Here is a 15,350-nt window from a genome sequence, read left to right as displayed (position 1 = left end):
GTTTATGATCTGTTTTAATTTGGCTGACTTTCAATATTTATATATTCTGTTCCAAGAAACAGTGACTCATGTTTATTAAAAAAAGAAAAAAGATGAGGACAGTTTGAAGTAATTTGTCCAAATAAGGTAATTACTTTAATAAATTGCTATAATGGAATCAGAGGATTATTTTGTTTTTCACATAATTTTTAAAGATTCACGTCAATTTGTGCACAAACATTTCTTTTTTCAAACAACAACATATGCACACAACTGACAAGTATCAATGGTCGAATGCATAATTACTAGGAGCTACATGTCCATATTAATTGTCCTTATTAATGTTTTGCGATGTTAGGGTCTATTTGCGACACAAAAGTTGTTCACTAGATGTCCGTACATTTGAGCTTGTAAATTAATCTTTAAAATAAACATTTGGTGAAATTACTGGCTGGGAATCCTTGAGGCTTCATTTTGCCATCAATATCATATGGACCTACTTTCATGAAGGTTGTGACTGACAGTTAACCTGCGTTGTGATCGGCTAGTAGCTCCCTGCGATGTGGACTACACAGGTAATTTGGCCATGTTAATTCTGATTCTAAGTGAACTGCTCAGTTCAAAAGGAACTGTGTACGGTGGCGTTCTGATCAGCAAATAGTTCCCTGCAAAGTGGACTGCACAGAGAATTCAGCAGAGGTGGAAAGAGTAATAAAATTTTGTACTCAAGTGAAAGTACTGTTACTTTAGTGGATTTTTTACTGAAGTACAAGTAACGTTACCGTTATAAAAATCTACTCAAGTGAAAGTAAAAAGTAACTCATAAAAAATTTACTCAGAGTAAAAGTTACTGAGTTACTTTTTTTTTTAACAGCGGGGGTGGGATGGGGGATGGAACACCCTTTCATAATAAATCTGTTCCCTTTGTTGTGCTTGAAATTAAAGTGGAATATGGACTAGGGGTTTGATCATAAGAATTTGTTGGCATTTCACTTTCAGCTGTGTCTGCATCACTGGCATCTGTTTTGTCTGTCTCCATCGTTCTTGTGAGTTTAGCGCATTTTTTCTCGACGCCCATCAATCAATCGTTGTAGTGGTTTCCGGGGTGGTTTCCACCTCTGGTCCTTGAAGGCCAACACAGAGAGACTGAGGAGGAGCTTCTTCCCGCAGGCGATAAGGTCTCTCAACCACAACCACACCACTATGCAGAACTAACACAATCTTTTCATAATTGATCAAATCTATCAATCTTTTTACATCCATGAACACTATGGACAATTACATGCTCACCTTCCTTCATATCTACACTACATGTTGTACGTTTACATCCTGGACCATTGCACAAAGACACTTTAATAACCTCTGCACAAAGACACTTTAATAACCTCTGCACAAAGACACTTTGTTCTATGCATATTTGCACAGTACAGTATATTTCAATTTGTACAGTATATTTCTATTTTTGTACATCATATTTCTATTTTTATTTTTAGTTCTATTTTTCCTAGCACATTTCTATTTTTATTTTTAGTTCTATTTTTCCTAGTTTAATTTAAATTTTTTATTTAATTTCTATCGTATTTCTTTTATTCATATTTATTTCTTATTTGTAAACTTTAATTCTCTTTTAGGGTCAACGGCAGTCGTATAATGCATTTCACTACATTTCGTACTGTGTATGTTTGTGTATGTGACAAATAAAATTTGAATTTGAATTTGAATTATGTTATGTTAGTTATGTTAACTACATAGGAGCGAAGCTGCTCTGGTAAAAGGGAATTGTGAATGGTGTAGGGAAGAATGCTACCTCACTTCGCTGGAAGTGGACAAGAAAACATTCCCATCAGTAATTGCTAATTGCTCATAAAAAAATTTGAGCTCGACAATGTTTTATTTATTTATTAGCAGAATTATAGAGGATGACATGTTAATCATATGCATTAGTATTAATGGAATCCTTTAAGTAAACTTAAAAATATAGTAAGAATCATTAAATCCTTACTAAGCTTAAGAAAAAAAAACATACAATAATAAAGTGACATCTACACTGGTCACATCAGAAAAAAAGAGAGATACAATAAGGGTACACTCAACAGTTCAGGTCACAAAATTTCACCATTCAGGGTGTTCTGAGTAGTGTAAATTTGTCAAAGGAAGTTTACTTAACCGACATTCCCTCCACAGGGAGCAAGGAGTAGGAAGCACACTTTACAGTACATTGTGGAACATAACACAGAATTAGCATAACTGATGGTCATATGATAAGATAAGATGAATCTTTATTAACCCTGAGGGAAGTTGCAGTTCTGCAGCAGCTCAGACAAAAGCACAGACTAAAGACATACAAACGTACCAAGTGGTGGGACTAAACGAAAAAAAGTCTATACTACTCTCACAGTCTATACTGCTTTATCCCGTAAACAGTACATGATTGCAGGGGACTTGGAGCCTATACCAGTAGACTTAGGGAATGAGGCAGGGTACACCCTTGACAGGTTGCCAATCCAGGGCAGGGCACACACACACACACACACACACACACACACACACACACACACACACACACACAGACAGATCACTCATTCACACACTACAGGCAAGTTGGGAATGTTTGGGAATGCCAGTTAGCCTTATCTGCATGTCTGCATGTCATATCCCTAAAACTCGTACTTGTAAAATAAGGTGCCGTCAAATACAGAAAAATTCTATTCATATATACATTTATACAGGGATTTAGCATGTCAAGGGAACACATTTGTGCAAATATTGCTCATGCTGTGTGTAAGATTGTCCAGCAGCTATGAGAATAGCCATATGTACAGTGGCAGATTCATACCTCATCAGCATCAAGGAGGTCGACGCATTAAAAAGCCTAATGGCTGCAGGTATGAACAACCTCCTATAAAGTTCCTTAGTCGGGCACAGCTGTCCCAGGCTATTACTGAATGTGCTCTTTTGTTTTGTTAGGAGAGCACAGAGTAGGTGATAGTTGATGTTCAGAGACAGTGCAAAGGACACTTAAAAAATAAATTCAATAACCATGTATTTTGTTTTGGTGATGTTCAGTTGCAGATGATTCAACTTACACCAATCAACAAATGACCCCACAAGTTCTTTATACTCATTCTCCTGTCCATTCTTTATGCACCAGACTACTGCTGGCTGTGTTATTAGAATTTTTTTGCAGATGGCACAGTTCACTGGTAAGGTCATATCATCACATGGATTTTCATACTATTTTTATGCAGATGACACACAACTTATTCTCTTATTTCCTCCCTCAGATACTCTGGTTTCCACCTGGAGATCTGGATCTCAGCGTGTTTGGCAGACATCTCATCCTGGATGGCAGCCCAACAGCTGAAGCTCCATCTGAGTAAAACCAAACTGCTGTTCATCCCTGGTGACTCATCCCTAGGTCAAGAAGAAGAAGAAGAATATTTAATTATTTGTCACATGTACTTTACAACACAGTGAAATGTCTTCTTCGCATATCCCAATTAGGAATCTGGGTCAGAGCGCAGGGTCAGGCAGCTTACAGCGCCCCTGGAGCAGATAGGGTTAAGGGCCTTGCTCAAGGGCTCAACAGTGGCAACTTGGCGACGCTGGGGCTCAAACCCCGACCTTCCAATAAGTAACCCAGTAACCCACAGCCTTAACCGACTGAGCCACCACTGCCCCATACTTACCTTCTCTGAGCGGGAATCGAACCAGGGCCACAGCGGTGAGAGTGCCGAATCCTAGCCACTAGACCACCAGAGACTGACGACAACAATCTGATCATTCCTTCAGACACTAACCTTACTATTCCTTCGCTAACCTTACTCGCTCTTGTAGATTTCCTTTTTAAAACATCAGAAGAATTCGCCCATTTCTTTCTTCACAGGCTACTCAGGTGCTTGTTCAGTCCCTGGTTATTTCAAGACTGGACTACTGCAACTCACTCCTGGCAGGCCTGCCTCTGTCCATCATTCGTCCTTTGCAGCTGATCCAGAATGCAGCAGCACGTCTCGTTTTTAACCTTCCCAAGTTTTCCCACACCACCCCACTCCTCCGCTCCTTCCACTGGCTTCCTGTAGCTGCCCGCATCAAATTCAATACCCTGATGCTCGCCTACAAAGCTAAAAATGTCCCAGCACCCACTTACCTCTCTGCTCTAATCACACCACACACTGCACCACGTTCCCTCTGATCCTCCAGCACTGCTCGCCTCGTCCCACCATCTTTTTTGTGTGCGCGCTCGACACTGCCTGCACGCAAGTGCGACGTCTATTTTCTGTGCGCGCTCGACTCTGCCTGTACACTCGCTCAACTTTGTCCAGTGTTACAAAACTAGCCTATCACAGACTTCCACACGCTACTTCTGATTGGCTGTTGACAATTTTTTTAAAAAGCGACTAGCGACAAATCTGGCGACTTTTTCTTGTGTTACTGGAGACTCTGATGTGTCTGTACAGACTCTTCTCAACTTGCCACAGCAGCTGCCGCCGCCGGCCCCTTCCCAAGAAATACTAATGAGATAGTTAAAATGACTGGAATTGGTCTAAGAACAGTCCAACCCATTATTAAAACCTGTGAGGATGTCAACTTTGTGGAAGAAATGTGATAAAAAAAAAAATCAAGAATGACCATGATCAAAGATAACTTTTTGTATAAAAATTTTGTAAAGCTGCATTGTAAAAAAAAAAAAATTACAGTAGAAATCACAGCTATGTTTAATAGTGAAAAGTAAGAGTATTTTGATTCTCACAATGTGACAAGAACTCGCAGGATTGGGACTAAACAGCTGCATGACAATAAGAAAACCAGTTTGCTAAGGAGCAAAAAGATCAGACTTTGGAGCAATGGGAAAAGGTCATGTGGCCTCATTGACCCATGTGAGTTCAAATTGACCCTATTGATGAGTAATGGGTGTGTCTAGGGGACATTGATCAAGTACATCAAGCCATCATGCATAGCTTTATTTAGATTAGATTAGATTAAATTTTATTATTATTGTACAAAGTGCACATACAAAGCCAACAAAACACAGTTAGATCTAAGCAGAAGTGCATAAGTTTACAATAAATAACGAATGTAGTAAATAAGGGTATCGGTCCATATGTACAGAAGGTGCAGTAAGTAATAAGGATAGGCTGTACATGGTAATATACAGTATCATTTTGCAAACATAAATTGTGCAGTTGATTCCAAGAAACTTAGTGCATGGTACATGCCCAACAACAGATCTGTTGATGTGAAAGATAGCAAGAATGTGATTGCCAGCCCTTACTGGCCACTGCACACAATTTTTTTTTTCCGATGGCATGGGCATATTTCAGAGTAGTTCTGGGAGCATGAGGGATTATTTTTTACACATACATTAGTTTTACATAGAAGTTTAACTCATCACTAAAATATCTTGGCCTGCACCTCCAGGATCTGGGTTTGATTCCTGGCCAGGCTTGATTCCCGGCTCTGTGTGCATGGAGTTTGCATGTTCTTCCTGTGCTTGGTGGGTTTCCTCCCGCAGTCCAAAGACATGTAGGTCAGGCTAATTAGCGTTCCCAAATTGCCTGTAATGTGTGTGTGCCCTGCGATGGATTGGCACCCTGTCCACGGTGTACCCTGGGACCACGCGACCCTGAATACAGGAAACAGTGGTATAAAAGATGAGTGCATGATCTGCTTCTTCAGTTTGCATTTTTTAAAATCTCTAAATTCTTCAGGCTTTTAAAATGCTCATTTTTAAACAACAGTGTTTAAGCAACAACAAAAAAAAAAAAGCAAAAATTGCAAACTCTCATAAAACGACCTTATATAGGTAATCTGTCAGTCTGACCCTAGTTTGATCATGCACACCCACTTTTCTTTTTGTGTGTCTACAGCTGTGCTACAGATCACTGCTTCCATGGGAAAGCAGGTGCACAGCCCCATATAAGGTCACGTGACTCACACTATGATGTAATCAGACAAGGATTCCTTCTCCCTTCTCAATTCACATACACAGAAATGACCTCACTTTTTAATTCTCTTAAATAAATTCAATTTAATAATAAATAAACAGACCTCTAAATTATTATGATATTGTTTTTAATTGAATTAATGTGTTTCTTGCTACATCTTTTCCACTGTTTATACATCATAACTATCCTCTTGTGTATTTTACCTTCTCTTTGGACTGCTATATTTATAGAAAGAGAAACAGAAAGAGAAAGCAATAACGAGAGAGATGGAATGTGACATATGAGAAGAGAGAGAAGGGTAGTGCAGTTCATACTGTGGGTTTTGAAACATCAGCTGTATTTTATGTGTGTATGGTTAAGAGACATATGGGCACTGCATGAATTGCAGGACAGCAGGACTCGGAGAGTCTGAGAAGAAAGAGAGTGAAAGAGAGAGAGATAAAAAGAGGACGGTGTCAAGATCAGTGAAAAAGCAGCTGGAAAAGGCCTAGAAAGGAAATTCTCATAATTATGGGAAAGTCAGGTAAGATAACTGAATTTCTGCTGGGAAATGGTTTATGTCAAATACCTATATCATGACTTTATATAATTTGGCCATAATCCAAAAAAACCATAATGTGTCAAATATACTGTATATAGAACGTTATTTCTATATAGGTTGTATGCCTTCACACCTATATTGTTTATCCGTTGTTGGATATGACATACCCACTGAGTGTGTGTTTTGTTTTTGTTTTTTTTACAAGAGATGATCAGTGTCCAATGATGCGGTACAAAAGCGTCCTTAATAAAAACAAGTGTTTAGTGTGGTCTTGTACCATTTACTATTGTGACTGTGGCTATGTATCTCTCTCTTAGCCTCAAAGCAATTCAATAAGGATGTGCTGAAGTCTCATAATGAATACAGAAAGAAGCATCAAGCACCGCCGTTGAAGCTCAGCAAGAATCTTTGTACAGAGGCGGCGAGGTAAACTCATACATGTTTATACAGTTTGAATAAATAAGTAGTGAGTTAAAATAAATAAGTAGTGAGTTAAAATTAAATTACTCTGCACCACCCATTTTGTGTGTTTTTAGATATGCAGAGGGTTTGGCCAGCATCATGATTTTAAAGCACAGTGCTGAATTGAGTAATGTAAACTGTGGAGAAAATCTAGCCTTGGCGTCTAATGATCAAACAGGTAAGAATAGTGTTTGAATTAAATTTTTTTCCCCAATATTTTCCCCAATTTACTCGTGTCGAATTCCTCCCTGTCGCTAGGGGGCTCCCACATTAAGCTACAGTACTACTATCACTCAGTTGGGAGGGCTGAAGACTATCCCGTGTTTCCTCTGAACCACGTGACGCCAGCTGACCGCATCTTTTCGAACTTCTCAATTCAGTGTCTTCTGGTGCCAGTCCCAAGTCTAGATAAATGCAGAGGGTTGTGTCGGGAAGGGCATCCGACGGAAAAACATTTGCCAAATCAATGATGCGAATCACAAATATAATTTCTATACCGGATCGGTCACAGCCCAGGTTAACAACGACCGCCACTGGTGCTGTTGACCTACAGGGTGCTGGTGGAAATTGGGCTACTGTTGGTTGAAGAAGAAGAGGAGGAAGGCGTGTTCGAAAGCAGAGAGAGAAAAGGAAAAGCAAGAGTTTAGGAGTGATAGTAGGGACTTTGAATGTTGGGACTATGACAGGGAAGGGAAGAGAGTTAGTTGATATGATGCAGAGAAGGAAGGTGGATATACTGTGAATCCAGGAGACCAGGTGGAAAGGTAGCAAGGCTAGAAGCTTAGGATCAGGGTTCAAATTGTTTTACCATGGTGTGGATAGGAAAAGATATGGAGTAGGAGTTATTCTGAAAGAGGAGTTTGTAAGGAATGTTCTAGAGGTGAAGAGAGTATCAGATAGGGTGATGAGTCTGAAGCTGGAAATTGAAGGGGTGATGTTCAATGTTGTTAGTGGTTATGCCCCACAGGTAGGATGTGAGTTAGAAGAGAAGGAGACATTCTGGAGTGAGTTAGATGAAGTGATGCAGAGCATCCCCAGACGGGATGCTCTGCAACGGACATGTTGAGAGGGGGAACAGAGGTGATGAAAATGTGATGGGCAGGTTTGGTCTTCAGGACAGATGGTGGTGGACTTTGTAGAAGGACAGATGGTGGTGGACTTTGCAAAGAGGATGGAAATGGCAGTACTAAATACTTTCTTTCAGAAAAGGCAGGAACATAGGGTGACATACAGGTATAAGAGTAAAGGCAGAAGCACTCAGGTAGACTACATCTTGTGTCGATGTTGTAACCTGAAAGAGATCAGTGACTGCAAAGTGTTGGTAGGGGAGAGTGTAGCCAGACAACACAGAATGGTGGTGTAAAATAACCCTGGTGGTGAGAAAGGTGAAGAGGACAAAGGCAGAGCAGTGGTGGAAAGTGGTGGAAGCTGAGAAAGGAAAAATGTTGTGTAGTCTTCAGGGAGGAGTTGAGACAAGCTATGGGTGGTCAGGAGGTGCTTTCAGTTGACTGGACAACTACAGCCAATGTGATCAGGGAGACAGGTAGGAGGGTACTTGGTGTATTAGCAGGTAAGGCAAAAGTGGACAAGGAGACTTGGTGGTGGAACAAGGAAGTCCAGGAGTCTATACAGGGAAAGAGGCTAGCTAAGAAGAAGTGGGACAATGAAAGGAATAAAGAGAGTAGACAGGGGTACAGGGAGATGCAGAGTAAGGTGAAGGTAGAGATGACAAAGGCCAAACAAAGAGCATATGAGGACTTGTATGCTAGATTGGATAGTAAGGAGGGAGAGGGGGATCTGTACAGGTTGGCGAGGCAGAAAGATAGAGATGGGAAGAATGTGCAGCAGTTAGAGTGATTAAAGATAGAGATGGAAATGTACTGACAGATGCCAGGAGGGTAATGGGAAGATGGAAGGAGTACTTTAAAGAGTTGATAAATGAGGAAAGCGAAAGAGAACAAAGAGTGGAAGAGGTGACTGTTGTGGAGCAGAAAGTAGCAAATATTAGTAAAAGTGAGGTGAGAAGGGTGTTTAAGAGGATGAAGAGTGGAAAGGCTGTTGGTCCTGATGACATACCTGTGCAGGTATGGAAGTGCTTAGGAGAGGTGGCAGTAGAGTTTCTAACTAGTTTGTTTAACAAGATCTTGGAGGGTGAGAGGATTCCAGAAGAATAGAGGAGAAGTGTAGTGCCGATTTTTAAGAACAAGGCAGATGTGCAGAGCTGTGGCAATTACAGAGGCATGAAGCTAATGAGCCATACAATGAAGCTGTGGGAAAGAGTAGTGGAAGCTAGGTTAAGCGCAGAGGTGAGCATTTGTGGAGCAATGCTCACCTTTGAGCAGCAATATGGTTTCATGTCTGAGTACATCAGATGCAGTATTTGCTTTGAGGATGCTGGCAGAGAAGTACAGAGAAGGTAATAAAGAGTTGGATTGTGTCTTTGTAGATTTAGAGAAGGCATACGACAGGGTGCCGAGAGAGGAGCTGTGATGTTGTATGAGGAAGTCTGGAGTAGCAGAGAAGTATGTTAGAGTGGTGCAGGACATGTATGAGAGCTGTAAGACAGTGGTAAGAGGTGTGACAGTAGAGTTCAAGGTGGGGGTTGGTCTGCATCAAGAATCGGCTCTAAGCCCCTTTTTGTTTGCTTTGATGATGGACAGGATGACAGATGAGGTTAGACAGGAATCTCCATGGACATTGTGCTTTGTAGCGAGAGCAAGAAACAGGTGAAAAGCAGAGGAATGAAGGTTACCCGCAGTAAGACATGTGTGTTAAGGAGAGGAACCCAAGAGGAACGGTGAGGATACAGGGAGCAGAGGTAAAGAAGGTGCAGGACTTTAAGTACTTAGGGTCAACAGTTCAGAGCAACAGAGAGCGTGGAAAGGAGGTGAGGAGGCAGGTACAGGCAGGTTGGAATGGGTGGAGAAAAGTTTCAGGTGTGTTGTGCAATAAAAGAGTATCAGCGAGAATGAAGGGACAGTGGTGAGACCAGCGATGCTCTACGGCTTAGAGACAGTGGCACTGAAGAAAAGACAGGAGGCAGAGTTGGAGGTGGCAGAGCTGAAGATGTTGAGGTTCTCTTTGGGAGTGACAAGGATGGATAGGATCAAGAATGAGTTCATCAGAGAGACAACCCACGTTAGATGTTTTGGAGATAAAGTCAGAGAGGCCAGATTGAGGTGGTTTGGACATGTTCAGAGGAGAGATGGTGAATATATTAGTAGAAGGATGCTGAGGTTTGAACTGCCATGCAGGAGGTCTAGAGAAAGACCAAAGAGGAGATTTATGGATGCAGTGAGAGAGGACATGAAGTTAGTTGGTGTGAGAGAGGATAGGGTTAGATGAAGGCAGATGATTCGCTGTGGCGACCCCTGAAAGGGAACAGGCGAAAGACAAAGAAGAAAAAGAAGACGATGAGTGAGTGTTTCTTAGTGAGAAACAATTCCAGCCGAGGTGGCTCGGAGTTCCTGTGGTTTTTCCCTTGAACACTCAGTGAGGGAAACGCCTTATTCTTGAAAATCGATGGATAACTTGTTATCCATCTTGTCGTACGTAGAACTTAGGAAGAGATGTATTTCTCTCTGCAAAAAATAAAAAAATAATTTACAGGAACTCACCTGAAGGAATCCTGACATCACCCCAAAGACATTTCTACTAGTTTGGGGCTTTAAAGATGTTCCTGGGAGGCCAGTGTTTTAGACATAAAGAGGGTAGTCATTGCTCTAGTGCACTGAGAAGACTTTCTACTGTTTTACCATCAAGCAGTAGTAAAACGCTGGAATAAGTGCATTAGTGTAGCAGTGGATCATATAGAGAAATCAAGGCAGGTTTTACTTTTAAAACTGTATACTGTTATTCTGGACAATGAAAAGTCTCAGTTTGACAAAAAAAACTGTGGCAAATTATTATTTAAAAAAAGTCAAACATCCAACATTTCATTTAATGTATAATATTCAATAATCAATACTGACCGATGAGGAATCATATTTTCAGGCACAAACTGTCTAACCATAACCCCAACTTTTCCAACTGTTGAAACATAGTTGGTACATCCTTATTTTAATACTAATCTATTTGTATAAAGAGTATTAAGAGTATTAGTATTGCGTATTAAATAAGAGTATTTCACTGATGCTATGATACTACTATGAAACATCATTGTATACCCTCGTTCTAACTTTTCATAATTTCAATTTCACGCAGTGATTTGTTTTAGTGAGTTGTGAGACCTTATGACCTATTGTCAGTTGATGAATGTCATTTGCAATTGCAACAATTTTGAACTTTAAATAATGAGCACCCAGCCCCGTATGGTGCAGTAGTACTAGTAAAGTCCTAAGGAGTAATGCTAAAAGCATGTGACTTGAGTAATAATATAGCAGTATTTCCAAAAATAAAAAAACTATTTGATAAAAGGAAAAACACTCAAATACACAATACAAACCATTTAAATACAAGCAGTCAAATGCTTATGGTTACACTCAAATACAAATTGTTAATCCGAAATTAGATTTTCTTTCTCTGTGCGGTATGTACGTAGCTCCAAAGTAGTATGTTCAGGTGCAGTAACCATGATTATAATATTCATGTATTATAATATTTTCATAATTTATAATATCTGTATATTAGATAAATTATACCTGAAATCAAGGATAATACATGATGCTTTTTTGTACACGTTTTCAATTATGGAATCAGTCATTGTGTCATTGCAAGTTATTGTTAATACTTTTTGCTGTGTTAGGAAAGGATGTGACTGATCGCTGGTATAATGAGGTGAACCTGTACAACTTTAACCACCCTGGATTCTCCTCTGGAACTGGTAAGCCTGCTCTGATTTGGCTCCAAAGTGAAACCATACTATAAGCCCTACTGTATGGAGCTAAATATTAGGCAACAACTTATTGGTCAAAATTCACTGGAATAGTACAAGATAATAATAATAATAATAATAATAATAATAATAATAATAATAATAATAATTATTATAAAAACACCTACAGGATGTTCAATAAACAAACCACTTGGTGAGTAATATCTACCAGCAGTTGGATTGTCTTATATCAGCCTCATTTCCTACAAACTCATGGTGACTTTGTAAATGGCGTATTTTAAATATGATAAATGCTATCATATGATTTAAATATGATAAATGCTACTTTTTTCTACCGCTCCTTTTGAAACATAAATTATTAACTCTGTATTTACAGCAATTGTGATGTTTATATTAGAGGCACATATCTGCAAAATCGGTATGAAATTCTGGAGCTTGCGTAAACATGCACAGCGTACAATTCCACTTCTAAAGAACTTGTGTATTATTTCCTATACAGGTCACTTCACTGCAATGGTCTGGAAGAGCTCAAAGAAGCTGGGTGTTGGTAAAGCTGTTGCATCCGATGGCTCCACATTTGTGGTGGCGCGCTACTTCCCTGCCGGGAATGTCACGAATCAGGGCAACTTCGAAGCAAATGTCCTGCCTCCTAGGAGTCCTAAGCTGTTCCTGGAATGCTTGAGGAGCTAGAGGATGGAAGTCATCTGCTGTTTTAAAGTTAAGAAGTGAATTGGAGCCCTATGGCTAAGCATTATTTAATACACTGATGGCTTACATTTTGGTTGGCCTTAATATTTATTTTTAAAACACTAAGCTCAATCCATGTTCAATGATAAAACTGATAGCTGGAGTATTTCAGAGCTATACAAGATCATTGAGCTGATATACATAAATGTATTGAGGGGTATTTTTAGACATGTAGTTTCAGACATGTAGTTCCCCGGAGCGTACACAGGCTGTCTCTTGTCTAACTTAAGTCCAGGGGAAACTCATAAGAGTGTCACAGTATCATTGTTTAACACTGAACAAGTGCCTGTTTTACTTTAAAGAAAAGGCCAGTGTTTTGTGTGTATTGTTTCAGTGTTGAGGTTTGGATAAGCAACGATATAAATTTAAACATTTTAAAATTCTGCGTGAGTTTGCCTATTAACCTTACATTTCAAAATAACACAACCATAGTGGATTTTTCTTTTAAAGGGTCACCACAGCAGACCATCCCATTTGCACCATCCAATTAGCACTCTGGATACCCTTTTTTACATTTTTCAAACCAGGCTTGGGACCGGCACCGCATGCAGTGGCTACTACAGAGTAGTATAGGGTGTGGCGACCCATTGATGGCAGGGCTCAAACTCACATCCACAGATCCTCAGCTCCTCAAATGAACAACCCAGAGCCTTAGTCGCCTGAGCCACCACTCTCCAGTGGGTTGTGCTGTATCTGGTGTTATTTTAAAACAGGATATTCCATAAGCAGGAATTGTCAATTCTCTGACAAGTTTAAACTTACAGTCATGAATTTCTACAATTCTCCTTTTAATGGACACAAATTAGCCTGTCTACTTCACACCAAAATACTTTGAACCTTTTTCCAGTAGAACCTCTTGGACTGCTCTCAGGAGGTTCTCTAACAACTGGTGGAGTACACTGTCTGGCCATACACACTTATTTTGTTTGATCACCTTTTCCTTTGTTTATGGCTAGTGCATTATGCTTATGCTCCCAGAACCACTCTTTCACAACTTGAGTCCTTGAATATGCCTGTGCATTATGGTTTAAAAAAAAAAACGATTAACGGGATAACGTGTTGCCTTCCTTTTATTGCCACATAACATTGTTGAGCCTAGACCCAGTGTTGCCAACTTAGCGACTTTGTCGCTATATTTAGCGACTTTTCAAATCCCTCTGGCGACAATATTTTTTAAAAGCGACTAGCGACAAATCTGGCGACTTTTTCTTGTGTTACTGGAGACTTCTTCACAACTTGCCACAGCAGCTGCCGCCGCCGGCCCTTCCCCCGTCCCAAAGCACTCACAGACAGGCCCGTCCTCTCGCAGAAGTCTAAAATAAATTGCTGCACAAGAATAAATCGCTGCATTTGACTCAGACAGCCTCATTACTTACCTCATCCACTGTGTGTGTGCTTCTTTGTTACTTTAGCATAAACATATAGCTCGCTAGTTCATCATGTCTCAGTCAAAACTATACTCTCAGAAATTCAGAAAGGAGTGGGAATCAAATCCTGAATTCAACGGATGGTTGAAGCCTTTTATTGGAGATAATACACGGGCATACTGCCTGTATTGCAAGACTGATTTTTATGCCAAACTTTGCGATATAAAAAAAACACATGTCAACTCAGAAACATACACAAAAGGCAAAGTCTTACAATAGTTTCACACAAAACAAACTGCCATTTATGGTAAAAAAAAAAAAGACTCTTCAAAAAAAGCTGAAGCCACCATGGCATTAGTTATCGCTGAACACTGTTCTATGCTGGCATGTGATCACATTGGAGAAGCAGGTAAAGCTGCTTTTTCACACTGTGCAGCGTGCATTATGCAAATTACGTGATGACGTCATCTAGCGACTTCTAGCGACTTCTACGACAGCCAATAGCTACTTTCCTTACTGACGAGTTGGCAACACTGACCAGAAGTTGCTACGTGCAAATAAGTTGGTATACAGCCACAAGGGGGTGCCATGTTCACAGGGTATGGGTTTTTCATTTTACTTTCCATTTAATGAATCTACATAGATATATGCAAGATTTAAATTTTTTTAATGAAATTACAAAAGAAAATTAACTTTTCCACAAAATTCTAATTTTTAAGATGTACAATTTTTTTTCTAATTTTTGATCATTGTGTGTGTGTACAGTATGTAGTGGGAAAAGCTGAAACAGAAGCAAATCTAGATCATAACACGGCCTCCAGAGGCTTGTACAATGTGCACTATGTACAGTATAATGGGTGCATTGCCTCTGGCGCTTTCCTTTTTACCATGACATCCCATCACTCTGGAATAGGGTCAGTCTGAACTCATCAGACTGCATGACTTTTTTGCACTTTACATGTAAAAAAATCTAGACTATATAAGAGTTTTAAGTTTTAAATTAAACTACAAAAGAAAATGCACTTTTTAACCATGTTCAGTTTTTTAAAGATGCAATGTAGTGAAATGAAAAAAACAAAAAACATTTTTGCTGTTGCACAGCAGGTGCAGTGCAAAAATGCAAAAGGAATAGAATATCTGTTTGGTGCCACAGCATTGATAGTGCTTACATAAAAAGATAGGGTTGAATAGTCCATTCTTATGGTGAGAGGTGTCTCTGAGATCGCCTTTTGTCATTTTTTTTTTTTTTTTCTAAATGTCATTGATGGTGGGCAGCTGTGTGCTGATGAATAATTAGAGGGTTTTCATTACCAGCTGAAGGGATTTGCTGTCCATTTTGGAGTAGTTATTCAAGATGTTATCAATATTAGATTAAATATTGTCGATCAGTTCTGGGGTTTAAGTTTTTTTTTTTTTTTTTAGCCTTCTTAGAAGTTATAGATATATAGGAGTATACTGTTGTGCCATTTTACTAG

General features: G+C 39.6%; 1 protein-coding gene across 1 annotated transcript; it reads left to right on the top strand.

Annotated features, from left to right (window-relative positions):
• The first annotated feature begins 6,283 nt into the window (after window positions 1–6,283).
• Window positions 6,284–13,426, top strand: LOC128514310 (Golgi-associated plant pathogenesis-related protein 1-like). The gene is made up of 5 exons (XM_053488109.1): window positions 6,284–6,447; window positions 6,783–6,891; window positions 7,002–7,105; window positions 11,672–11,749; window positions 12,261–13,426. The coding sequence occupies exons 1-5, from the start codon at window positions 6,435–6,437 to the stop codon at window positions 12,449–12,451; spliced, it is 495 nt and encodes a 164-aa protein (XP_053344084.1). The 5' UTR covers window positions 6,284–6,434; the 3' UTR covers window positions 12,452–13,426.
• The last annotated feature ends 1,924 nt before the right edge of the window (window positions 13,427–15,350 follow it).

The sequence above is a fragment of the Clarias gariepinus genome, chromosome 26, assembly GCF_024256425.1.
Source record: "Clarias gariepinus isolate MV-2021 ecotype Netherlands chromosome 26, CGAR_prim_01v2, whole genome shotgun sequence".
NCBI lineage: Eukaryota > Metazoa > Chordata > Actinopteri > Siluriformes > Clariidae > Clarias > Clarias gariepinus.
The sequence above is the reverse complement of the archived record's forward strand: the minus strand, read 5'-3'. Positions and strand labels throughout refer to the sequence as shown.

What these genes read in the sequence shown, in the direction of transcription:
- LOC128514310 (XM_053488109.1), top strand. An exon ending in GGCGTCTAATGATCAAACAG is followed by an intron (nt 7,106 to 11,671) that starts GTAAGAATAGTG and finishes TTGCTGTGTTAG; the next exon opens with GAAAGGATGTGACTGATCGC. An exon ending in TGGATTCTCCTCTGGAACTG is followed by an intron (nt 11,750 to 12,260) that starts GTAAGCCTGCTC and finishes TTTCCTATACAG; the next exon opens with GTCACTTCACTGCAATGGTC.